The sequence below is a fragment of the Coturnix japonica genome, chromosome 1 (assembly GCF_054131305.1).
Source record: "Coturnix japonica strain WE chromosome 1, WE-NBRP24, whole genome shotgun sequence".
NCBI lineage: Eukaryota > Metazoa > Chordata > Aves > Galliformes > Phasianidae > Coturnix > Coturnix japonica.
In genome coordinates this window covers 173,291,796-173,318,764 of record NC_140663.1, presented here as the reverse complement: position 1 = coordinate 173,318,764, position 26,969 = coordinate 173,291,796, and the positions used below count along the sequence as shown (strand labels likewise).

At 38.3% G+C, this 26,969-nt stretch overlaps 1 protein-coding gene across 20 annotated transcripts in view; it reads left to right on the top strand.

Moving 5' to 3' along the window:
- The window catches only part of PICALM (phosphatidylinositol binding clathrin assembly protein), a 60,912-nt gene that overhangs the window by 15,845 nt on the left and 18,098 nt on the right, over nt 1-26,969 (top strand). For 10 of the 20 annotated variants that reach the window (XM_015852413.3, XM_015852410.2, XM_085536550.1 and 7 more), the window contains exons 2-13: nt 10,480-10,622; nt 12,656-12,731; nt 13,328-13,378; nt 13,968-14,070; nt 15,697-15,790; nt 16,284-16,395; nt 17,603-17,709; nt 18,724-18,765; nt 19,475-19,560; nt 20,786-20,909; nt 21,269-21,405; nt 24,117-24,217. In XM_015852413.3, the coding sequence (XP_015707899.2) occupies nt 10,480-10,622; nt 12,656-12,731; nt 13,328-13,378; nt 13,968-14,070; nt 15,697-15,790; nt 16,284-16,395; nt 17,603-17,709; nt 18,724-18,765; nt 19,475-19,560; nt 20,786-20,909; nt 21,269-21,405; nt 24,117-24,217 (1,176 nt within the window). The remainder of the gene's footprint in view (nt 1-10,479; nt 10,623-12,655; nt 12,732-13,327; nt 13,379-13,967; nt 14,071-15,696; nt 15,791-16,283; nt 16,396-17,602; nt 17,710-18,723; nt 18,766-19,474; nt 19,561-20,785; nt 20,910-21,268; nt 21,406-24,116; nt 24,218-26,969) is intronic. The other 10 variants (XM_015852414.3, XM_015852412.3, XM_085536551.1 and 7 more) reach the window with 1 other exon arrangement.

The following is a 26,969-nucleotide window of genomic DNA, read 5'->3' as shown; positions in this document are numbered from 1 at the left end:
TAGAAGAGCAACGTTCTAAATGGGTAAAGAAGGTGTTAAAGCTGAGTATGAAATTAGGAATACCTGGCAGTGCAGAAGCACTGCAAGAATTTTTGGCTTACCTCATTTTCAGTGTAAAACTGCAGTGTTAGGCTGCAGTAAGGGTGGGGTTGACTGGAGGAGTTTAGGGAGCACTGAAAGGAAAAGGTTTATTAAGAAAATACTGTTGATCGAAGGACTGATGCCCTTCCCTTTTTCCTCTTATTCTTCTCCATTTTGCATGCGATCGTCTTTTCTTCTGTAGAGATTCCTGCCAATTTTCATTGGTTGCCCAGGTAGTTGGCGGCTGCTCCATCCTTAGAGATATTTATTCACTAGGAGAGTGGTTAGGCCCTGGAACAGGCTGCCCAGGGAGGTTGTGGATGCCCCGTCCTTGGAGGTGTTCAAGACCAGGTTGGACGGGGCCCTGGGCAACCTGATCTAGTAAAGGTGTATGTTTGGTGGCCCTGCTGGGCAGGGGGGTTGGAACTACATGATCCTTGAGGTCCCTTCCAACCCGGGTCATTCTGTGATTCTGTGATATTCAAAGTCTAGATGGGGCTCTAAGCAACTTGATCAAGCTGTAGGTGTCCCTGTTCATTGCAGGGGACTTGGACTAGTTGATCTTTAAGGGTCCCTTCCAACACAAATGATTCTGTGACAAATGATAGAAGTGTGTGGCTGTCAGCAGACAGGAACAGGAATGAGCTCACCCTGTCTCTGAGGTGAAGCAAAGGGGGATTACATGTTAAGTGAGGTTCTTTCCGAACCTTATTCTTTATGTTTGATGGGGGTTGAGGTGGAATGGGTTGAGCTCAGGTTATGGGTGACTTTTTTGATAAAAATAGGAGTGTGTGAAATATTACAGGGAGGGAGTCATAAAGATAGTGTCATTTAAAGCTCACTCTTTCTTCATTGGCGTTTCTAACCTTTTCTTATTGAGTTTTGTTGTGCTTACCACCACTCTGAAAAAGGCCCCTAACTTACCTGAAGTATAAATAGAGAATCGAGATCTAAGTAAGTTAAACTGTGATTTGTATTAAAATTGCAGAACAGAAACGTGGTGGGAATGGAGGAAGGAGTTAGCTCGTACTGATAGCCATCTAGTCCAAGTCTGTTCACTGTGAGCTTGGTAGCCTTTTCCTTATGTAAAAAAAAGGAGAGGTGAAGTCATAAAACTGATCAGAACTTGTTATCATTGGTACTGGTACACAAGTAGCTGCCTTTAGGAACTTGCGTTCAAGGGATTCTTCCGTGGGTTTAACCAAGTCTGTGTTTAGATGGATGGTGATCAGCAAAGCTAGCTTGTCTGATGCTGTGGGATCAGAGGATGTGACTTTCAGAGGTACTGTCCAACCTGAATTACTTTATAATTCTGTGATCCTATTTATGTGTAACTTATTTTCTTTACTATACTATGATGGTCTGGCAATTCAGGTTGTTTTCCTGGTTGAGCATCTCCTCTTATCTGAAAGCTTAAGGTGCTGATGCTTGCATGGTAAGCAACAACTGGTTGAAATTGTTACTTTTCCCTGGGCGAAATGCATCTGATGAGAGCAGTAAAGAGGACTTACGATGTTGGTACAGTCAGGTTTTAAACTTCTTTAAGCTGTTCACGAAGGCTCAAACACTTAATCATTGTAATTTGTGAGTAATTGTTTCTGGATTAATGAGACAAACGTAGCTGAAATAAAACAATTGTGTTTACGTGTGTGGCTGTTGAGGTGGAATTTAGAAAACATTTAGTGTTAACCTTAATAGTGTGATGGAGGTATTCAATACATTTGAGGGTTGGTACTGGTAAGGGGTGCAGTGATCTGTTACATCTTCAGAAATGGAGTCTGCAAGCATAACTTAGATCTGCAATTTCTGCAATGTTTGTAACTGTGGGGAACTTTGAATATTAAGCGTTAGAAATGTTGGATCAAATGAGAATTTGGAACCTCTTTGTACACAAGAATTAAGTAAACTAATAAAAACACAACACTACAGCAAATCAAAAACCTCTTCCCTGTTTTTCCAATTGTTTTATGATCTGTTTCCTTCAATTTAACTTTTTTTTCCCCATAATTTCATTTATGGATGCTTTGTTTTCTGGCTTAAACTCCTCATCTTGCTCAGAAGTCCCTGTTGAAGCAGTTATCCAGCTGAACCTATTCATACTACTCTTATTTTCAAGTATCTTGATCAGTTTCTACAGTGCTCAAACTTGAAGGTTTGTCAAGGAGTTGCCATAGGAGTAAATCTAGACTGAAACATCCTGTGGCAGTAATGCTGAGTTTATGGGATTACTGATAGCGACACAAAATGAGTTTCTAAGAACTGCAGTTAGAAATCACTGTTCTAGCTATGGGAGAGAATACTTCAGTCATAGTTGAAATGGAAGGAATAAAAAGACAAGATGCAGCATTGGTATCTCTAACACCTAGAAAAACATCTTGCTTACAAGAAGAACTGCCAGCTGCAGTCCTTACTGTTATGAGAAACGTAGTGTACGTTTCCTTATCTCCCAGCTGAGGGGAGTTGGATGAAGCCTCTGGGAAACGTGTTGTGGAAGACTCCATCTAGTAAAGCAGTTGGGTACATACAGGTTTTTATCCTATTCTGAATTAACCAAAGTTCAGATAAAATACTGTTTAACTTATTATGTTTCAGATGCAAAGGCAGATATTTTCTGGTAGTGATGAAGGTAATGGGATATTCTTTCAGCTCTTGGATATATGCAAGTTATGTAATATCCTTCTGGCAGATAAAAATCTCACTGGCTCAGGCTAAAACCCAACATCTTTCTTTCTATCTTGATCACTTAAGTATGTCATCTGGGCTTCTTGTTTTGGTAAAGGCTTCATCTGCAGTTACCAAATGGATCTTTTTGAGGAAGAAATCAAGAAATTGTCAGAATTGTGTGCTTGAATTAATTCCCACTCAGAATTATTTCTGATTGTTTTTAGACAAATTGGATTTCCAGTGGAAATTACTTATTTACATCCAGCAACTCTCTAATCATATTCCCTGTAATAGAATAACTTCTATAGGAGAGTTGTAAAATTAATTAGAAATTTACTGTATGTATACATGAGGTTATCTGAGTTTAGTTAGGTTGTCTATGCATAGATTGGGATGCATAGAATAGATTTGAAGGCAGCACAGTAGGTAATAATGATCAGCAAACCTCTGTTTTGGTCTTAGCATAGGATTTCAGATATCCTCTATGTTGTGTAAATGTCCAAAATCCTTTCATGCCACAATTAAATCCTCTGATGCTTATTGGCGGGGGGGGGGAAATCATGTTCATAATCCAGAATAGTGGTTGTGGTCAGAGAACTACTGGATAAAGTAGTTCTGAACTTGTATGTTACCCTTCACACTCAGTACTCAGGTTAAAAGGTATATTTTAGACTAGGAAATGAGGACAACTGACTTATGGAAAGCCTTGCTGCTGCTACAGTCTGTGACTAAATTCAGTTTCCATTTCATTCCAGATCTGCTTCCAAATGTTACGTTGTTATAACTGATGCCTTTGGTTCTTTTTTACTCTGCTAGAAGGAGGATGTGATGGTGATGTTTAAAATTGACGGTGGTACGGAGATCACGTTGGCTGCTTCGAAGTGACCTGTGGAGTGTTAATCAGAAGCATAGAAAATTTGCTTAGAATTAGTGAAAGCAAATTGAATTTTAGAATGCCATTAGCACTTACTTCAGCTGTATTCTTAATACAATCAAAGCAAATACTCTTTTTTTTGTCCTGTGGCAAACTTCCTAGCAGCGTAAATCCGATCATTTCAGATTATAGGCCATTTAGAGGCAGACTTGCTGACTTTTAATGTTCTGCTTTCTTTCACAAAATTCTTAGAAAGTTGGCACAATTAACTACTGCAGTGCTATGTGCTGCCTTATGGGAAGGAATTGTGCCTCGACTGAAATCTCTTCAAATCCCTTGCTCTGTTCCAGAGATGAAATATTTGTGTAGAATGAGAAGTATTGCGTTAAGAAGATGGGACTTTAACACAGGGGGCAAAGGTTATAATTTGAGAGTTAGAAGAATGAAGATTAAAACAGTGAAAGCAACTGAATGCATGTCCTGTGAGCACCATCATAGAGTCATAGAATTGCCCAGGTTGGAAAAGACCTTGAAGATCATCAAGTCCAACTGCAGCCTAACCATAGTACCCTAACTCTAACAACCCTCTGCTAAATCATATCCATGAGCGCCACATCCAAACGGCTCTTAAACATGTCCAGGGATGGCAATTAGTGGTCTTTTCCAACCTCAGTGATTTTATGATTCTGTCCCATGGAGTATGGGGGGAAATCTTTTTTAATCGATAACCTTTGGAATCTTAAGTTCAGAGCTTAACTAAGATCTATTTGTGCAGCTGGAGGTGAAAAAGTCTGATCATAAACAAGTGGGCACTCATGCAGAGAAGTATTTTAGTATCAGCGTTGTCCCATAGTCCACCATTAATGATTAGCAACAAGTGGTATGTTGTATACACTGGGTGCACAAGTGCATCATATCTGCAGTCTGAAAGCGAAGCCAGTAAAACTAAAAGGGTTGTGCTCTATTGGATTTTGCAGACATAACTTCATAAGTGTAATCACTAAACTCATTCAAGAAGTGAGTTGAAGGTGAATTATTATTACATTTCTTCTAAGGCATACATGGATTTCTGATGTGTTTTGGCTTTAGATATAAATTTATGAATTAGCTAAACTTGATCTGAAGCATAGCTGGCTTGTTCTTTGGGTCTATCAACATGTATTCCAGTTCTAATTGCCTTTTCTGTTTAGTAAGACAAGTTGGAGCATTGAGACCAGTGAGAACTTCCTGACCTTCATAGGTCACTTAGGAACCTTCATAGTTTGTCACTTTTCTATTACTTGTGTACTAGAACTTGTGCTAGTTAGAGTGCAAATATATGTTCTAAAGCTAACTCCTGGAGGTGTAGGGAATTAGGAATGTTTAGTGGAAGTTCTAATGTGTGTGATTGCATGTAGTCTGTTCAGAATGACCTTTAAGCTTTGACAATACCTTGTTGTTGGGTACAGGTATGTAGTGTGTGCGTCTGCTTGGAAGTAATGACTCAAAGAAACAAGCTATTTGATTACCAGGGTGATACGTAAGCTATTAATAAATCAGAAAACAGTTCTTAGCTGTGTGTGTTAGTGGAAGATATCAAAATAGATGAGAGAAAATGGGAGACTTCTGTTGGGCCTAAAGAAAGTAGGCGCATATATGAATATATAAGCACAGGTGCTAATGGGGTATAATCGGGGTATACAGCATCACCTGTGTCTTCTTCTGATTTGCTTTTCTGGTAGCTAGAGAGGAATGAGGTGTTTCATGTGATGTGGGTATCCTTGCCTGTATTTGGTCATGCTTTGTACTGCTTGTGGATGGCAGTTTCTGAAGCTAAAGCATACAGTAAGGTATTTTTTTGTTATTGTTAAGACACCCATTTCCATACTTTATCTTGTATGTAATTGTGATGCTGTGCTTGTGACACTGCTTTCTGTGATGGGTAGCTGGCAAACGCAAACAATAAGTGCGTTGGGCTAATGCCTTCAATGCAAACAGCTTGACTATCTAGCAGGACCTGTTACCTGGATTATTTCCTAGTTGTAGTCTGAGCATGAGCTGCTCTCTGGGACATCACTGCCTGTTTCCTACATGTTTTCCAGTGATCTTCATAAAACGATACTATCTACATTCCACATTAAGAGCAAAATGCTCTTATTCTGAAATATTTGGGCCCTACTGTAGATGAAATTTAGCCAGTGTGGAAAAATATTGCTGTATTTTCCCTTTCATTAGCAGTGGAATAATGAGCTCCTTCATTGCAAGCTGGAAACATTGTTCAGTAGCTCATTTTGATGTCGCTTCCAAAGCAACTTCCCCATAAAGTGTTAAAAACGCTGTTTGGAAGGAATCTGGATGAGTTTGATTGCTGAGTTTGGACCAGAGTAGACTTTGGTTTTCCAGTTGTCTTAGCAAACTTGAGTTCATATTCAGTGAGCCATAGGTGCAAGTTGGCAAGTAATTGTTGAACGAAGTAATAGAGCATTTCCAAACATCTTCATGTTTTATGTTTAACGAAAGCTTTTTATATTAGGGTCTGAATGAATTTTATCTGTCTGAGGAGAGATGTAAGTTTAGAACCTATCTTGTTTCATAGGTTGTGATTTACCTTCCTCTCCCACTTTGTGTATTTCTTTAACTGAAGAATAAAGCGCGTTTAAACTCTTGGCACTGTGTGCATACTAATGTTGATCAATATTTCTATTAGCTGCTTATGGGATAGGTATGTTAAAATTAAAACAAAAACAAAGTACATTGGGTAGTATAACTGGCTGTGTGCTCACTCCATGTGAAGTCTTTGGTGTAATAATAGAGGGAAAAGCAGTGGTTATAGAAATAGAAATTTGTCGGAGTTGCTTGACCTACTTTGGAGGTCTCAGTTTCTGGAAGATCCAATTCTTGGATATATTTCCAGGTTGATATTTTAAAGTAGAAGCATTAAAAATGAGGTACATTACAACCACTGTGTGTACACCAAGTATGTATCTCTGACTTGCATTCAGTCTACTTGACATGTTTCTACGGATGGTGGTTTAAGTTAGCAAAGCCTGTTTTCAAGGCTGTGTTTTATTAATCGGTAAATTGTTTGCGGAATCTTTCCTCCATTAATCTCATATGAACGGGTTATCTGTGTGAGAAAACAAGTTAGTTATACTTTTGTCTGAGGGGGAGGCCTAGGGCAGAATGGGGTTTTTACATCAGGTCAGATTACAAGCATGTACTTGAAATCACACTTGTTCTCTAGGATGATGTGTAGCTGATGCTCCTGGTGCTGTATTGCCTAGCCTGACTGCCTTAGCATTGATGTTGGTCAGGAACTCTGTGATTGCATATGGGGTTGTGCTATCTACACACTTGGTGTAGGTGCTTTACCAAGTCCACTTCGTATGAGCTGTTGTGTATACAGGCAGCTTCTTGTTTCTTGCGTATGAATCTTCAGCCTTCTTGTACTTTTCACCTTTGTGCTTCTCTGATCTGATGCACATCAATTATGTAACATTTTAGGGAATAAAAAACAAAATAAGAATGAATCATTTGGTTCTGTCCTGTAATGAAGCCTGGACAGTTGTAATGTTTGTAGATATCTGGGATCAAAGAGCAAATACCTTCTTTCTTCCACCCAGAATAACCTATGGTATGATGTGATGCTGCACACTTTGTGCTAAGGAACTTTGTGCTGGGGTACATTTACGTTGGGCTACAGCTTTGTAAGTCACGTAAGTCAGGCCCATTTTCTCTTTAGGCAGGGCCTGAAGTCATTGATTGGTTTAGGTTGTGAGGGGCCTCAGAATCTGTTGATCAACCTCCTTCTTTGTCCAGGGTACACGGTAAAAGATCTTCTTCCTTATGGATTCCAGTGCCTGACCACTTTCATTTCAGATCCTTTTTCCTATGAGAATTTCCCTTGCTGCAGTGTCTGCTGCCTATCATACTTCTGCTGTTAACCACACAAAAATGTCCAACTGAACACAAACAGGTAGTGTTTATACTTCCTCCCACCTACCTTTGTCTTCTGCTGATGGAATAAGCCCACATCCTTCAGCTCTGGCTGTCCTGCTGAACTTTGGGCTGTCTCCACCTCCACCCATGGATATGGCTGTACATTAATTGCTGTTTAAAGTTTTCCCCCGTGCAAGTATCCCACCCAGCAGCAAGCTTAAAGTTCTTGTTGCTTTCTGGTTGCTTACTGCTACTTTCTTTGAGACTTTGGAAGTGCCTTATCCCTAGGTAGTGCTGGTTTTATTGTATGGTATTGCTTATACCATGTCCAGTAACTAGCAGCCACGTTAGCGGTGTGATGGGTAGGGGTGTGAAACCAGGTTATATCAAGTGCGGAATGTTGAAAATCATTGTGTTTGTGCCTCTCCATTATAGATGGGATAGGGTAAAAAAAACAACACCACGTGTGAGGCTGTTCCTGAAAAGCCAGCCCAGCAGTGTGGAATGCAGGCTGCTCTATTCCCTTCTGCTATTTCTGTGCTGTGCTTCTTATGCCATGGTTAGCATGAAAATGCCTGATCTAATTGAGGCCTAACTGTACAAGTATTTCTTTACCGAATCAGAATTACTCATGCAAATACTTTCAAAGAAGCTTTAAGAAATGTTTCAGAAAGAGTTACATCAATGATAAAGGCACTTGAGGGTATCAGGATGTACCAGACTGCTAAGCATCTGTGCTGATAAAAAGCATCTTCCACGTTAAACTTCCGTACATCTGTTCAACCTGCCTTTTATGTAGTAAGAAGCTTTTTATTTTGCTGGGCTAATTATGTAGTAATAAGAGTTTTGTACCCACTCTTCCCCTTGTTTGCATTTGCAAATTTATTTCTTTCCATTCAGAGCTAGACTTGTCTATTTACTTCTGTTCTTGCCCATTTTCTCCCAGTTGGCTGATATTTCTCCTTCCTAACGTGCCTGCCCCTCTTCCCCCACTCACCAAGTTCATTGACATGCTTTTCACATAAGCACTCATCAGTGCTGTGAGGGATGGTTTTCTGCTGCTGTCACAAAGGCTGTTTTCTTTTACATGCAGTGACAGATATCAAAACATGATTTGAAAGCTGTTTTCTTTAGAAACATTTCTACCAGTGTAAAATATCCTCTAGAACAGATGTAATTATTAGCAGCTCAAGGTAGTGAGTTTAAGTGATACTTCGTGACTGACTGTATGGCAAATGTCATGTTTAGGAATAGAAGTCCTCACTTTCTAACTTGTGTTGCACCTCTTAGGCCACAGTATGTAACCTGATGTACCTATGCATGCCTATATATTTAATGTGCATTTCTGTCAGGTAACCTTGCACAAAACCGCTTACATTATTCCTTAGGTGGCAAGGATCAAGAGGCTGCAGGGCTTGGTTTTAATGGCCAGCTCAGAGCCTATCTCTTGCTGAGTAATATCCTCACATTGTCTTAACACCTGAAGTCATCATCCAATAATAGATAACCATGCCTTAAAAGTGAGGTCATGAATGCCTGTAGTCATCACAGTTTTACTTGTACATCAAGGAATGGCTAATCTCTTCATCTCAATACATTTTGAATGTGGAAATCATTTCCTGCTTGCTTCCTTTAATTATTAAACTTGTAAATACCAGCTTTTTCAGTTCTGACTCTACTAGTTCAGAGTTTACAGTAGGCGTATGTTACCTGCTTCTTGTGTCTGAAGAAAGTCCTGCCTGACTGGCACTCATGATAAGAGGTTTTTCATAGCAGAATAGCAAACTTACGCCTTCAAAGATTAAACGTTTGCATTTGGAATTAACTGGAAATGTGGGATCTGCATAAATTCTTAGTAGATCACAGTTAAGACTTCAGTCTTGATCCATGTTGAACTGTGGCCATTGGTGAGGCTTTGAGTCCAAACAAAAAGAACTTCTTTGTATGTGGGATGGTAATAACAGTGGAATCAGTGCTTCTGTTGAACGAAGTAAAAAGTGTTTAGTGCTACCAAGTTGTGTTGTATCACAGTTGAATGTAAATAATTGCTTCTGCTTTTGTTGCTGTAGTATTGCAGTCTGAAGTTTTCACTTCACCAGCATTTGAAACCAAATTAATAGATTATTCCTTACTATTGGCTACATTATAAGCTGGGCTTCTCCTGGTGACACATTTTTGATGCTAACAAATCTAGGAGATGGGAAGGATTAATTATTTAAGCAACCGTGTGAGGATTCACTAGATCTTGTTTACCAGAAATACAGGCAGAACAAAAACTGGATAGCTCTGTTTCAGCTACTCAGCCCTGGGTGTTTTGCTGTGCTTCTAACCATGTTTCTAGTTGCAACTAACTTAGTTTTAGGTAAATTAACGTCAGACTCTGTGCTTTAGCTAGAGGCTCATTCTTAAACTTCACGTTTCCTCTATTGCTCTTTTGGAGGTGTTGATTGCATTGTATCAAGTCTGAATAATCTTTCCATTTATTAGTCATGTTGAACCCATGGCTAGAGGGGTTTACTGGTCCATTGAAAATCCAGAAATGGGAGGTTTCATGTGTTAACAATTAATTCCTGTCTTCCAGCAAGACTTCATTAAATTTAACAAGTAAGAACTCTACTGCTCTTTAAAGTGTTAGATAACTTGAAGCTGGGAGTTGTTAGTGAGAGGTAGTATAAATTATTCTGGTGTTTCTGTTCTAGGACCTTGTAAGGCAACTGCAAAAACAATCGAGGACCTGGGATCTTGGCAGTGAGAGGGGTTGAATTTGTGTTAATGAGGTTCTAGTTGACTGCTTCTCAGATATTTTTTTTTCTTGGAAAGACATTCAGTTTTCATCGAAAATATTACTTTATAAAGTGAATGCAATGGGTTTTGTTTTTTTTTTTTGTATTTCACTGATTTTCCTTCTTAAATCTTACAAGCTTTTTGTTCTTGCGTTGCAGATTTAATCCAGTGCACAAATGAGATGAATGTGAACATCCCACAGCTGGCAGACAGTTTGTTTGAAAGAACTACCAACAGTAGCTGGGTGGTGGTCTTCAAGTCTCTCATCACAACCCATCATCTAATGGTGTATGGAAATGAGGTAATGCAAAAAATATTATATCTGAGAATAGCTAAAGCACTTCATTTCTATAAATATCAGCTAAGCCTTTCTACTAATTATTGTTTGGATGAGGTGCTTGCGAGATCTGGTTTATTGGCTTGTGGTAGCAATGGTGATGGGAGGACAGTTGGACTAGGTATCGTGTAGGTCCTTTCCAACCTTGTGATTCTATGATTATTTTTGCTGAAAATTGTATGAACTTGGGCAGAATGTATTATATTTGTCTACTTAGTTTTTCTACTTCAATGTTTGTAATGCTTGAATCAAAGCTACGTTGAGCGCTGGAGGTACCTTTTCCTCTGAGGCGCTATTTTAATTCAAGGTAACTGAATGTGACCATCACCACTCAGCCTTCTGTAGCAAAGGGAGAATGCTTGCCTGTGGCTTTGAGTGTGGGCAGCCCAGTAACATCACGTGTGTAGCACAATTAACTGAATAAAACACCAATTTAAACAGAAAGCAAGAAACTTGTTTTGCTTCACTACTTGAGTTCTTGTGGGGCCTTCTCAAAATGCCGGATGCTTTGACTGCTCGGATTCCCCACATCTTAAAAAACACACATTTATGTATCTAGCTTTATTAGAAATATTGTAAACACTGCTTGGTATTGCAAACAGTCAGTAGAGCTTAGTGCATATGAACTTGGGAGTCAGGGGGTAGCTTTGGGAATTTACTTTGCAGAGAAGACCAAATGGTTTTGTTTAGTTTGCATGAAGTTTCCTTGTATTTCCTGTAACTGACTGGATAGTAAGATTTGAGTTTTTGAAAAGTACATTCAATATAAAATATATGTGCATGCTTAGAGGTTTCTCTTGCATATTGGCTATAGAGTGTTTGTGGTCTTGTTGAAATGCACTGAATCTATCCTTTGGAGCTAAGTGAGCCACAAGAGGGCGAACTTCTCATGTCGACATTAAGCGTCATTGTTGGGCTAATTAGCAGTTTCCGTTTTTCTGCTGTGCTTGCTTTTGGAGTCTTAAGTTTCAAGCTGATATCAGTATGCTTCACAGTAACTTAAGGTGCTGTTGTCTGAAATACTTGCCATGTGAATAATAAAACTGCCAAACAAACTTTGATTGCCAAATGTATCACAGATATAACAAGGCTGAGTGCTTCTTGAGAAGAAATATTTTGCAGCTAGAAATAGCACTTGGACAGTAAACATGGAAATCAAGCGCCTATGGAGATATGTAGAAGGTCATAAAGAATCTGTAAATTGCTCTGTTAAAAGTGAGAAGCATTTGATCCTCCAGCTTTCACTTAATTCATTTGGCAGAGTACTGAGTGCATTACTCTTCTCTAGTCTTTTTTCTGTATATGCTAATGAAAATAATTTAGGACACATTATATTAATCAGAACGATTTTTCTTCTGTCAAAATGTTATCGCAAGTGAATGGTTGTCTGGTTTATATTTGTAGCCATGCTCTAGAGAGTGCTTCGTAAGACAAAGTAATCTTTCCTACTGACTTAAATCTGCTGCCAGCAACCATGAAATATCTTCTAAAAGATGTCACATCATTCATTTTGTGAAACAGTTCAGAACTACATTGAACTAATTTGAGATAAGCTAAGCATGGTGCTGTGATGCAATGCTTTTTTGTGGATTCTTATGTTCATTTAATGCTTAGTTTATAAGCAAGTGAACCTTTGTCACCTGATTTTGATGCTTAAGCTAAGTGCTGTTTAACCATGTGCTGGGCGAAATTACATGACAGACTGGTAAAATGAAATAAACTTTAAAAATGGAAACTGAAGAAATAGTTGTGAGCACATAAGATGTTAATGTATTTGGTAGGAAATTTTCTAGAAGCTCCTGATACCTCATACTGGCTTAAATGAAGTCTTTCAGGCTTAGTAATACAATGATTTTTTTTGTATTAGGTAGTGGGCTTGAAATAAATGGTAAAGCCTAGAAGCTGAATTTTATGTATTGCATCATGAGTTTCTTATTACTTCAGTATCAATTCAGAGTCAGTGTGGTAAAAGAATCCCAATTGTTCTTTTCATTTAGCGCTTTATCCAGTATCTGGCGTCCAGAAACACATTGTTTAATTTGAGCAACTTCCTAGACAAAAGTGGATTGCAAGGTAAGGTATCATTTTGGTTAAATAGCAGTAGTATAGTAGCGTGCTGGCAAATATAATTCAGTAATTTTGATGGAACTTGGCACTGGAGAAGCAATTATTGTGTATTTTAGCTCAGACTGTTTTTCTTAATTTAGTGCACTGTTATATAGAAGTTATGTGCTGGAAGAATTTGCTTTGGAAATCTTTTCTAAAAAAGACTTGCAGTAAATGCTCTTAACTTCCTTAGTTACACAGATCCAAGTTGATATTCCTGTAATTTCTGTAAAGAATTCTGTATTTGAAAGAGCATATTTTGATGATTAAATCTCAGAATTCATCATAGTTGCATGTAGTGTAAATATAGAGTGAGGCGTGTTGACTTGCACAAACAAAACAGATGTATTTCAAAATTGTTCAGAGATGGTCTCAAATATTAGTAGGACCAATTCTGTGGGTAAATACGTTTTTACTTCATTTGGTTCTACTACAGTTTGGTGCAGTTCTGACAATACATGTCATTGCCTCTCTGTTTTTTTGTTTTTTTGAGATGGTTTCCTTCCTTCTGCATTGCTTTCTGTATAGCTGGTTATAATTCTTCTACGGATGTTCTTAAACAGGTGTACTGGGTGGTAGCCTGGGGACAGCAGCCTTCTCAGTGACAGCCCAAGGTCTGCTAAATTGAATAATATTATTGATTTGCATGCTGAATACAATGACATACACTGTCCTGGGTAACATGGGCAAGCTAACTATACAAATCCGGGCAAAAATAGAATTATGCTCTCTTTGGTTTCTTGCACTTTGAGAGCAAGTAAATTGAGGGAACTGGGCTTGTTTAGCTTGGAGAAGAGAAGGTTCTAAGGAGACCTTGTTGTGGCCTTCCAGTACTTGAAGGGAGCATATAAATAGGAGGGGGAATGCCTGTTTACGAGGGTGGATGGTGACAGGATAAGGGGGAATGGTTTAAAACTGAGACAGGGGAGGTTTAGGTTAGAGATTAGGAGGAAGTTTTTCACCCAGAGGGTGGTGACACTGAAACAGGCTGCCCAAGTAGGTTGTAGATGCCCCATCCCTGGAGGTGTTCAAGGCCAGGCTGGATGTAGCTCTGGTCTAGGGGCTGGTGACCCTGCCCATGATATCGAGGTTAAAACTAGATTGTCTTTGAGGTCCTTTTCAATCCAGGCCATTCTATGATTCTGTGATTATATGGCAAGATAAGTAATAAGCTTCTAAAACATCTTTTTAAATGTTTTTTAGGCTATGACATGTCAACATTTATTAGGCGATATAGCAGATACCTGAATGAAAAGGCAGTTTCCTACAGACAGGTGGCTTTTGACTTCACAAAAGTAAAAAGAGGGTAAGAGCTGGTTTGGTTTGGTCTTTTTGTTTTTTTTTTTCCACTTACCTTGAGATTTTTGTCTTGCTTTTGTAATCAAAGTGGGAAACTTCAGTTTTGGTTACATGTCAGTGCTGTGTATTTAAGAAAATATCAGTGAAGATGCTTAATAACATCTAGTTTTCTCATGTAAGTATGCATGTCCCAGGACACACAAAGGAACAGAATATTTTACCTTAGCGTTGGCAGTGTTACTTGTTGTAAACGTTGAGTTTAATGTATAGAAATGGAAGAAGTGTGCATCGATCACATCAGTACTAAGTGCCATGAAGAGAAACTAGTCACTTGAGACCAGGTTCACATTTTACATGTAAAATCACAGTGCAGAGAGCGCCAGTGATCAGGTAACTTGTGTGCTGCTGATTAGATGTTCTTCATCAGAAGTGCCAGAGAAGGTGTAAAAAACCTTCTTGGTTGTTAAAACAGGCTCTGCAGTATTAACCTGTAATGATAATCACCATATTCCTGTTATTCTTTTTGCATTCAGAGATGATACAAATTTTAGTCTTTTCCACACACCAGGTCTGTGTGTTGTCTGGTGGCTGCAGGTACAGTAGGTGCACTGGATACACCAGAAGATGCACAGTTCTTTTGTAGTCAGGTTTTAAGCCTACAGCAGCATGTGCCTGAGGGTTCTTCCAGGAACAGCACAAACAACTGCTCTGGGGCAGCGATCTTTGGTTCCACACCTCAGCCTTTGTCAGGGCTCTGTACACATGCCCTGTCACACAAAGCTTATTGCGGTTGCTGTTGGCTGTCAGGAGGAAGAATACTGCTGGAGGAGAAAGCTGAAAACAGCCAGCTCCTTGCTGCCTTACAGCTTGGAGAGCAGCCATGGCCTTTTCTGTGCAGATGCACTGGGAGACTTGCACTTCCAGGAAACATTTGGTTTGCCTTGTGCGTGCAGATGAGCTATAAGGCTGTCTGATTTGTCTTACAGCAGTTGTTTGTTGTCATTGAGGTGATTTAACCTCTTCCTTGGTAGTTGCTTTTTTTGGATATTCCTAATAGTCTTTCAATGCTTTTTTTTTTTTTAAAGGCCTAGCAAAATAAGTCTAGTCTGAACAATTAACAAATGACCAATTATTGACAGTTTGCCATTAAAATCAAGTGTCACGTAGTCTTTGTAATTCTTCTGGAAAAACTTGAAATCACAGTACCGTGTTTGTTTTTCTTTCTCTTTGCTTTCAGTTGAAAATGATCTAGACTGACATGCAATAATAACCAGGTGATTAGAAAAAGCATAGATAAAAACAAACTGCGGAGGGGGGAAAAAAAAACCCTTTAGTGTCTTGTTATTTTTTCACTTGATGTATCATAATTGAGTTTTCTTAAATATCTTTTTTCATTCCCTCAGAATAATTTATTATGGATTCATGTTTTGGTTTAAAAACTATTGCTCTGGCAACACTGCAGTTACTACAATTGTATAGGCTAGACAGCATTCTTAAATGTCATGTGCCTCCTTTGTATGGCCACACAAATTTAAGTGTTTTCACTGACCTGCTTTATTTTCAATGTTCTGTTTCTCAGTAGTAATTTTTCAAGTGAATTTTGAAGGCAGTTCTCTTTTGTTTTGCTCAACAGGGCTGATGGAGTAATGAGAACAATGAGCACAGAAAAACTCCTAAAAACCGTACCGATTATACAGAACCAAATGGATGCACTTCTTGACTTCAATGTAAGTTTAGCAATGTCTATGCATCAAAAATACTGCATTTGGTAGAAAAAAGCTATAAAATGTGCTCAGGTTCAATGTCTTGCACTTGCCTCTGTGTTCTTCCTTTGTCTGTTTTGTACAGAGCATGAAGAGCAAAATGCATTTTGTTCCTAGATGATATCTCAAGAAAGCAGGAAAAATATGATGCTCAGTGCAAGAAAATCATTTGTCATAAATAAGTTATTAATCATGTATATTGTGCAATACTTGTTTGTACATGTAGAATTGATTATTTCTGCACTGTGTCTTTTTCACTATGTTAGTTAACAAAAATGGTTGCCAAAAGGACAGAATTACTTTCCTGCTGAGAAATGCTTTGTTGATTTGCTCTTCTCCTTGTCTTCAGTTAATAGCCAGTGAGTGTGATTTTTGGATAGAGTACTTAGGTTCAACTGTAAGTTTTGCAGTAAGGCGTTGATTTGGTCAAATTAACTTTTTTTTCTGATCTTCCTAGGTCAATAGCAATGAACTTACAAACGGTGTAATTAACGCTGCCTTCATGCTTCTCTTCAAAGATGCCATTAGACTGTTTGCGGCATATAACGAAGGGATTATTAACCTCTTGGGTAAATAAAACTGCTTTCTGCAATGCTTAATTTTGAGGAGGGAGCTCAGTAAACCATTCAAATGTCCTCTCTTTTTAAAAAAATTGAAATAACGTTATTGTAAAACACCAAAATATTACAGATTTCCCAAATTCAATCCATTATATATAGGGATCAGTAAGTTTCTGAAAGCAAAGTCAGTTCAGGATTTTTTTTGTAATACAGTTTTCTTTGTCTCATATTGCTTGACAAACAAAAGCTGTGGTATCAGTGACTTTTCTTTAAGCAACGTGATCCTATTTTGTTTCTAAGTGCAGTAGGTTACCATCAGTTACAAACTTGCAATCACAGTATTGCTGATTGCTTGGCTTTTGAATATCTGGTGTTGGTTGTAATGATTTGTTGCCTTATGTTTCTAGAGTGTGTAGTGTATTTAGGGGAAATTGATTTCCTACTTCAGATTCTTTCAGTTGAATGCACTGGAGATACAAGGGAGCCTGTCTAGGAATAATTAAGTTGACAAGTGTGCTCACTTGCTTGTTCTTGAGCTCCACAATTGAGTTTAGCTGTCTGATTGCTGTCACATTGCTTGCAAAACGGAAAGTAAAACCCAGAATTAGCCAATGAAGGATAGTCAAGTTTCCAGTCTCAAGTCACAGACTGGTTCTTTTCTCTTAGTAATAAGAACTTGCGTATAGTTGCTTTGATTCATGTTTTGAGTGAAGCTCAATATAGAAACAAGCCTATTTCAAGAAGGCAGGGTGGAACCCTCAGCTTCCAGCACCAGTACTGTGCAATCTGTTGCATGCCACTGTTGTAGACAGTGCTATTAAAAAAAGGCAACAGTCTTACAGAAAGTATGTTTTGCTTGATAGCTGGCTGCTGGTATAGAGTAGACTTGTGATTGTCATACCAAAAAATTGCCTTTTTTCCACATGAAATGTGATATATTCTTAGGCCTGACTATACTCTTCAGGGTATTTATGAATGCGGGAGATCTGCTACCTGCTGGGTAAAGTGGAACTGCATGCAGATGATCATTAGTTCATGTTCAGTGGAGTTTTTGTCATTTGGTATGAGTTAGGCATAGTGACTTCTGCAGTTAATGTGGCAAAACAAATCTGCAGGCATTTTCTGCTCATTTATATGCTTCTACTTTGAAATATGCACGGGAATACTGCAGGCTGTGTGATTCCTTACTTAATGTACATGCTTTTCCTGCTTCTAGAAAAGTACTTTGATATGAAAAAGAACCAGTGCAAAGAAGGCCTTGACATATATAAGAAGTTCCTCACTAGAATGACACGGATCTCAGAGTTCCTTAAAGTTGCAGAGGTAAACCACGTCCGGCCAAACTTTACCCTCTATTTGAAGGAGCTGTTTTTTTCTTAAAGCAAATACTGCTTCCTTTTGGCTGAATTCAGTTCCTGTCATCTGACAGTCTCTGTCCTTGTGATTAGATCATTTGAAGACTGTGTGTGAAGACTGACTGCAATGTACTTGCAGATATGCACACGCTCCTTAAGAAAAAGATAAATGAGTATTTTAAAACTTCCTTGGTTTCTTAATAATGGTAGCAGTCTTTGATCTCCTACTTTCTGTGTATTCTAACTTGAAATCTATTATTCTTGAAATAAAGTTTAACAAATACACATGCTTATTCATCGCAGTTTCTTAGCTCCTATACTTAGTTAACTCATAGACAGAGAAATCGGTTACCTTGTAAAACGGTTTTTAAAGTCATCTGCTGCATTCTGAAGCATTGCTGAATTAAGAAATCTCTCAGTTCTGACATGCTTCTGCTCTTGTTTTGCTTTTCTTTATTAATCATAGTTTTTCAGAAGTTAAGCTGTAAAGCTTTCAGTTTGCCCTTTCAGTTGGTAAGAGTAGGATTCTTCCTACTGTAAGAGTACGTACGTCCTGCTGTGCAGACCATTGTTTGATGTGCATTTTAGAGAACAGCAAGAGCTTTTAAGGAAAGCTGCTTCTATAAGCTGTGAAGGTGCTTTGTTTGAGCAATTACATCTCTATATTACTAGACCTGAGAACTTACCCTGTAATTTATGGGACAGGCAAGGTCTCCAGCCTTAAAATTCTGGAATCCTTGATTCTCATTCAGCTTTGTTTCCAAGGCAGTATGTAGAAAGTCTCTAACAAACCTTTGAATGTGTACACATTAAACAAAGGACTTTACTATAACCAACAATTACAGAATTCACTTTACTGAGATTTAAACTGTATGTGGAGTTATGCTTTTTACTGGACTACGTTTTAATGTTCTTTGCTTTTTGAGGATCACTGCCTTTACTAAATGCAAACAGGTTCTAAAGCTTATTTGTTTTCTTACAGCAAGTTGGAATTGACAGAGGAGACATACCAGATCTTTCCCAGGTAGATAAACTTATTGTGTATTTGTCATTACATGTCAGTTTTGATATTGCATAATCAGGAAGACTTGGCATTATAGCATTCACTTATGCTTTCCTCTGTATGTTGTCACCAAGTTATTTCAAAGTTTGTGATTAAATCCAACCCCTGTCAAAGCCTGGCTTTCGTTTGCAATGATGCTATTGTAAAATGTTAAAGGCCATTTATTTCATGCTTTAATTGAGTTTTGTGACAATATAATTTCTGTCATGCTTGAAAACACAGTTTGTCTTTGCGAGTTCACATAATGAAGCTTTGACGTGGTGTTTGAAATCTGCAGTTTTTACCAAGCTTGCTTTTGGCTACAAGCCTATAGAAATAACTTCTGAAGGTTTGCAGACCTTGCACATACACAAGACTTTAGGTACAGCTTCCTTAGTCTGTAGAAATACTGACTACTCCTGATTCTGTTTGCTGTTTCCTAGCTGTTAATTTTAACATCTCTTGACATATTTCAGTACTTACTGGTGAGTCATTTTACACAGAGTGAAGCAGTGATGAGATAACCTCTGGTTATATTTAAAGTCATTAAATATCTATTGAATGCCAAGGTGTGATATAAGTATCTAGAGATGTACTAGTCTTTACAGTTGTATTCTCTGGAAGTCTTTAACTACTGACATGCTTTACCTTAAGGTTTTTTTCCTGTCTTTTCCCTGTTGTCTCTTTATAGGCACCAAGTAGCCTTCTTGATGCTTTGGAGCAGCATTTAGCTTCTCTAGAAGGAAAGAAAATCAAAGATTCTACAGCTGCAAGCAGGTGCTTATACTCTTATCCTTTACAATTTAACACTGCTTCAATTCTTTTTTAAATTCATTATTTTGAGATTAGATTATGAAAACAAAGTTTGTGTAGTTTTTGTTGAAGTGAAGGTTGCGTTAGTAACAATAAAAGAGGGAGCTGCATGTCTTGCTGAGCACTTCAGTTTCTTCCAGATCAACAGAAATAGAATCTAAATATCTGCCAAGATTTGCTGTAGAATCCATCATCCAGTAGTTCAACTCCTCACATCTAATCTTGAACCTCTGAAGAGAAGCAGGTTTTTTTAATTTACTGCCCATAAATCTTCATTTTCTGTTAATAATTAGACTTCTGTAAGATAAGCAGTATTTATTTATGAATGTCCTTAGACTCTTCCATCTCAATTGTAATCCTTTTTCAGAAGCAAGAAAATGTTTCCAGAAGTCCTTAAATTAAAAATGGTTGCTTAAAGTAATTGGAGATTAAGGCATTCACTGGTTTGCAAATGCTTGCTAAAGCACAAGTACAATCTAGAGAAATCCTCTAGGCAAATATCTTCATTATGTTTAAATAAAAGAAGCTTAGTACTGGGGGGACAGAGAGGGAAGTCATGCTAAATTAGATAGCATTTTTTATTGCATGCCCAGACAATCATACAGTAATATCTTACATGTTTTCTTGTAGCAATTTTAGGACTTTAGCACTGTTTTGCTGGTGTTTGTGAGGTTACTGTATTTTATAATTTGTATGTAGTTGAATTTAGAATGTATTTGAATTAATCTTTTTTTGCACTTTCTTAAGCTTGATGATAGTTATTTTTCTCTGTGGTATATTGGTTGCATTGACAGTTTAACTAAATCTATTAAATTGGCCAACAGTTTGAATTTGGTTCTACGTTGTCAGAGATTGTGTATCTACATATAATACGTGTTTATTTTTTTCCTGTTGGCCTAAGATAAAGTTCAGGCATCAGTTTCTGTGATGGAGATTGAAGGGGAAACTTGAGGGATTGAAAGCCCAATACAAGAGTGAATAGTATCACTTTGTGGTATTTTGTTCTGTGTATCATGTAGTACATCTGAGGAAAACTCATTGCTTTGCATTGTATGGTGATATAACCAGTCTTTTAAAGAATTCAAAAGGAGACTGAGCAGGAGGGTGGATACAGGTAAAGCTTTCTACACGTGTTCCTATCACGTGTCACCTATTAACAGCCAGATTTACTCTCGTCCAATTACTTTAGGGCTACCACCCTTTCCAATGCAGTTTCTTCCCTTGCAAGCACTGGCCTGTCTCTCACAAAGGTTGATGAAAGGGAAAAACAAGCTGCATTAGAGGAAGAACAGGCTCGCTTGAAAGCTTTAAAGGTAGGCATCTGAAGTTTTTAACTTGGAGCACTTTTTCTGTGCTTTTACTGATAGTTTTACTGAGGCTCTTGCAGGAGCAGAGCAAAAAGCCTAAGTTATACTGAGTATGTGCTATTGTCAAAGTGCTGAAGGTAAAATCATATGTATGTATGTCTTGCAACTTGTGAAGGGTTTGTGAAGTAATGTTTCTGAACTATTTGTGGCAGCAATGTCTCCAGTGATTATCTTGTTTAACAAACTGAGACTTTACCATGTGAAATAATTAAAAATAAGTATTTAAGTTTTGTTTTACTTGCCTCCAAACTCATATACACAAATGTTGTTTCTGGATTTCTTATGCCAGCTCACTTTTCCAACAGGAGCAACGTCTAAAAGAACTTGCAAAGAAACCTCATACCTCTTTAACAACTGCAGCTTCTCCTGTGTCAACTGCAGCAGGAAGCATAATGACTACACCAGCCATTGATATTTTTTCTACTCCTAGCTCTTCAAACAGGTATGTGTCAGTAAAGTTGCTTCCCTGTTAGTTGGGCTGCTGCCAGAATGTCATCTCATTTTCTGCAGAGAGTACATTGAAGAATGTTATTTGGGTGTATAGTTCATTAGTGATGTGAAAAGAAATGTGTTGTGTGAAGCAGGTAGAAAAATACCCTGTTGTCATTAGAAAAAAAGAAAAAAGCAATGTAGTAAGTGTCTTCATCTTCCATTTGCAGAGTAGTTTCTGTTGAGCTGCTTACAGGCCTGGTAGCTGTTGGCTAACCAGACAGCTGGAACTGTAAGTGTGCACTTGCCAAGTCTATGAAGAACCAAACAAGTTTGTTCATGAGAAGTCAAATAATTCAGTATGGCAGGTCTTAAAAATGCAGAACTCAGTGTTGCATTTCTAGGTATCTAAAAAGTTGAGTGGTAACAAATATTCTGATAGTCTTTTAGGAAAAGGAAAGCCTGAAACAGGTTTGGAAGGAAAAGAGTCAGGTTCTGCAGTCTTGAGTTGTATCTGGAACATCCATCTGCAAGAACTTGCAGATAGTCTAAGAGTACTTACTGCACACTAATGATAGAAAGGGAGTCTTCAAGACTGTCCAGCTCCAACCCTGTGCTCTGGGCAGGATTGTCACCCACCTGAGCCCCATCCCTCCTGGCCTTAAAGATTTCCTGTGTCTCCAGTTTTTCTTGCAGGTGACTTGTATCAGTGCCACACCATCCTCTCTGATGAAAATTTCCTCCTAGTATCTAATCCTAGTCTCCCAGTTTTAGTTTATTCTACCTTGTCCTGTTGCTATGGGACCATTTAAACAGGAGGCCTTCAGTCTCCTTCCTGTTTTTAAGCTCCCTTTGGATACAGTGAGCTTCTCCAGACTGGACAAACCCAGCTCCCTCAGCCTTTCTTTATGAGAGAGGTGCTTCAGCCCTCTGATGTTTTTGTGGCCCTCTGGACTTGCTCCAGCAGCTCCACATTTTTCTTGCATTGGCTGCCCCACACCTGGATGCAGACGGGGCCTCATGAGGGTGGAGCAGGGAGGCCAGTCACCTCCCTCATCCTTCTGGCTACCCCTCTTTTGATGCAGCTCAGCAGTTGGCCTTTGGGACCGCAAGCACACACTGCTGACTCATGGATCCTAAACTTAAAGAAGGATTGCTTAGTTCCATTAGAATCATGAAAGAATCTATTTACCTCCTTGCTGTTGTTCATAAGCAGTAAGTGCTTATACAACCATCTTTCCCCACTAGGAAACTATTGTAGGAAGTTACTTTACATCTTTTATGAAGAAAATAGCTGAATCATGTGTAAAGGACTAGAAAATCTGTCAGTGTTGATAATTGAAAAGCTTCTTTGAAAACTGCTTAAATAGCTTTGAGACAGAAATATTTGAAGTAGCAGTATGCATTGAACTAGAAACTTTGAATGCCTGATCTTCCTTTTACAAGGTCTGAAACAAAAACATTTGATTAAAGCTTCTTCAAATGGCTAGAAATGCTTCGTGCTGGAGACAAGAGCATTTTCTTTTGAAGAACAAATGCTAGTTTGTCTTTGTTTAAATTCAGTTGCTGGCTGTATTACTGCAATGAGCGAAGAACCGATTGTACAGCAGAAGCTGCCTCGAAGTGGATTTGTTGAATTGCAAGTTCAGTTGCTTGCTACTGGATGGAATGTCTCTGATTAATCCCTATCCTTAACTTGAGCAATCTTTACTTGCAAACTGTTTTGACTCTTCGTATTACAAGGCTGTGTTGAACAGAGCTACTTTTTAATAGGAGCAGCGGTACAAAACATGGTTTCTTGATCTCTTCTGAAATGAAATAATAAACTGAATCGTACAATCATTTGAGTCAGCAAGAGGATAGGCAGAAATCTAGGATGTCCCTTCTAGCCTTTAATCTCTGTGCCAGTCTGATTTCAAACAATCCTTGGATGCCCTGATGCCTCAGCATCTGTCCATAGCCATACGTGCCAATCTTGGTTCATTTAATGTGCTAGAATGATCTTGGTGAACACCAATGCTTCAGTTTTATTGATTTTTTTTATTTTTTTTTTTTTCAAGAGAAATTTAGAGTGTGAAATGAACTCTTTGCTAGATGATGTTTTATCATCCCTGTTACTCTTGAAGAGTACCTTTAAGATTTCACTCTTAATCTTCATACGTTCTTGGATCTCATTTATGAGTAGACCAGTAGGTACGTGTAAACTAGTTTGAATTCACAGGACCGATGCCACTACAGCAGTTGGATTTTAATGTTCTGTTTTCCCCAGAGTTCTTTAATAGCTCACAGATGTAAACCAGATTCCTGTTTCTGGGCAGCTGATAGTGGACAGGTCTTGTAGAGATACAGCATTTTGATGTTGTAATCCATTAAAGTTGAGTTCCACAGTGAAAGAGCAAACCAGTGGAGCTTCTATGAGGTTACTTTAAAAGCTGTGGCAGATCATTCGAACTTGAGATGCTTTAGCCCTATTAGGCTATGTGGAATATGGGAAGGTTGGTCATCTGTAGTGATTTAACAGTCATTTGGTATAGCACAGCTTTCTGCATTCACCCTTGCAAAACATCGTGTGAAATTCAGCAAATCTCCTGATTTTGGTTTAGTTGTATCAAATTTCATAACATATAGTTCATTACAAAGCTTTGTTGTTGACAGCTGTTAGCATTTGCCTTGCTTTGGGAACTGTGATGCAGTTCAAACAGTTGTATTGATTTGTCTTTGTAGCACTTCAAAGCTGCCAAATGATCTGCTTGATTTGCAACCAACTTTTCACCCATCCGTACATTCAATATCTGCTGCTCCACAAGTAGGAAGTACCTGGGGAGGTAAGAAGTCTGACTTAAAGTTTTTGTTACTTTGACTCTATTGCTATGAAATGTGTGCCTGGTTTGTGAGCTGTTTGTTACACAGAAACTTGTGAAGAAAACTTGCAGAGACAAGTTAAGACTGAATTAAAGGAGTCGGAAACCATTCTGATCTGAGTACAGGTGAAAATAATGTAGAGGCACGTGCTTGTTACAAACAGTCTTGATTTGAGATGCTCCTATAGTCATTGACCAGCAGATCCTTTGACTGCTGTCTTCAGGTATTGTGTAGGAAGCAACAGAAACTTAGCTGTGAGAATCCATTTGTGTGCATGCTGAATTTGAAGATGGAATTTCTCAAATCAGTGTTTTATATAGACTGAGATCAAATCAATTTTTCACAATTTTCAGTTATAATAAATAAGGATTTGGGTGAAACCTGGAAAGGAACAATTGAGACAAATGTATATAGAAAGCATAGAAGTCCGGATTTGGGTTTCAGAATCAAAACAAGCACCTCCAAAATACAGCAGAGAATTTGTATTGAACTACAAAAAGAAACTGGCAAAAGATGTGCTGAATGAGCTGTTAGATAGTCTTACTAATGCGAGTGTGTTTTTAAATCAAGGAGGCAGGTCTAGAATCTCAGAAGTCATGAATGTTATTGTAGATTAGTTAGAGCAGCTGCCATTCATCACTTTTCTGCTTTGCAGTGTTCCAGAATGCTTTTGGTGTGGGTAACAGATACTGGTTGCTCGCACTGTTAGTTATACTGAATGAAGATTAAAAACCCTTGCATAAAGCTTTCTTCTTCATAAATGATGCTTAGTTTCAAACTTTATTGTCTTATATGGAAATAGCTGCTTTATAACTGCTTAATGTTGCTGAAAAATGGGAGTTGCTGCTTCAGAAGGTTTTATAAGCATTGGAATAATACTGCTCTGCTACTTCATTTTCCTTTTTGAGCTTTTCTTAATGGTCTTTCCCGTTATTTAAGTGAACTTTGCAACATGCAGTGTATGTGTTCTTCTTTCCTGTTTGCTTACAATGTGTACTTAGTATCCTGTGAATCTTCTCATACTGGTTTGTAGGGAAATAACAATTCTGGTTGATGGGCACAGCAGTGTAATGTACGTGGTACCTTCCAGGAGAAAGAAAAGAAAATGACTTGTCCTTCCATTTTGCTGAGCAGAGCATCTTTGGAGAAAGATGCAATGGGAGCGTATCAAGATACGCATACTAATTTTTATGCCTGTTAGGCTTAGAGTTCAGAAAGTGTGAAAATGTTTTGGCTCATCTTATTTGCTTTCGGGAACGTCTTCTGTTTCAGCTTGTTCTAATTATCTCATGGGTGAGAGATGGAAGGGGAGGTTATCGTCCTCATGAAGGTTATATCACGATCTAGTGGTTTTATTTTATACCAGTTTTTTCTATTAACAACCTGAAATTGAGCCTGGAGGTCCTTGTGTTTGTTCAGTGTTGTGTGTTATTCCTGTTAAGAGTGGTCAGTAATAATCATTGGTGTATCTGCTTCCTCATGACGTGTTTCTAAATACTTCTAAGATTAAATCCTTTAACTGTGAAGATTTCGGGCTGATCTGCTGAAGCTGTAGGTTAAAATTTTGGCATCACTACTTTTCTGTTAACCTTTATTATAAAACAGATCTGTGGAGCTTTGCAGACATGAACACTCGCTTCACACAGGTGAGGTAGATAAGAAGTGCTTTCCACATTTTACAGATGGGGAAATCTGAGCAGTTAACTGACTTGCATGAAGTCATGCGGCAAGTCAGTGGCAGAGCCAAGAATGGAACCTGAACTATTTCCAGTCCTGTGCTCTAACCACTGCACAGCATCCCTCCCTTAGGTAATTTTCTGACATGATGATGTTTGTATTTGGTGTATTCAGTGACTTTGAGAAGAGTATCGAATCAGGTACAAATTGACTTGCAGTGGACAAGAATCACTGCTTATGAGATTTATGCAGCATCTTTTAGGTGTGTAATAAAAGGATAAACTGTGTTACAAACCCATTTTATTTGGGTTGCTGCTTTCCATTGTTATCTGGCAAAAGCTAATGAGGTTAAAATCCCTAGAGAGAGTGGGTTCTGTTATTGCATGTTTTTGGTTTCTTTCCTCTAAACTGTAAGGAATACCCCAGAAAAATCTTAGTCACTCTTCTCTCTCAGGTAAGTTGCTACTGGCTGGATAGATGGAAGGTCTGCACAATTCCAATTACTTTTTTGAATACACCTGAATTACTGATGCCTTAAGCCAACCTGAAGGTGTAGTGATTCCATTGATGCACCATGTGCATTCAGAGATGAAACTGGTCTTGAAGGGTTTCTGTCAGGAGAGACAACAATTGAATAGTCATTATTATTGAATGATGTGAATTACCCAAACCAGTTCATCCTCAGTTATCTCAGTCACAGGCACTGGCAGATTTTCAGGTTTAAACACTCTGGTTTACAGCAAGGATGAGACAGAGCAGCAAAGAGTTGGAGAGAAGATGATGTTTCTGAGAAAATTCTGCTGTTCTCAAGTTTCATCCAGTTGCTTTACTAGTCAAAACACAAATCCATGTGTAACATTTGGCTTTTGGGTACAGGAGGTGGTAATTGATTCTTACCCTGTTTTCTACATGTTTAAATAATTCCAGTCGGCTGTAGTTTCAAACAAATATAGGATAGTAATGTGGAAAACGAGCAAAAAAATGGCTAAAAAAGAATAAAGGAAGCTTTTATAAGAGCATTTTACTGAGATGGTTTGA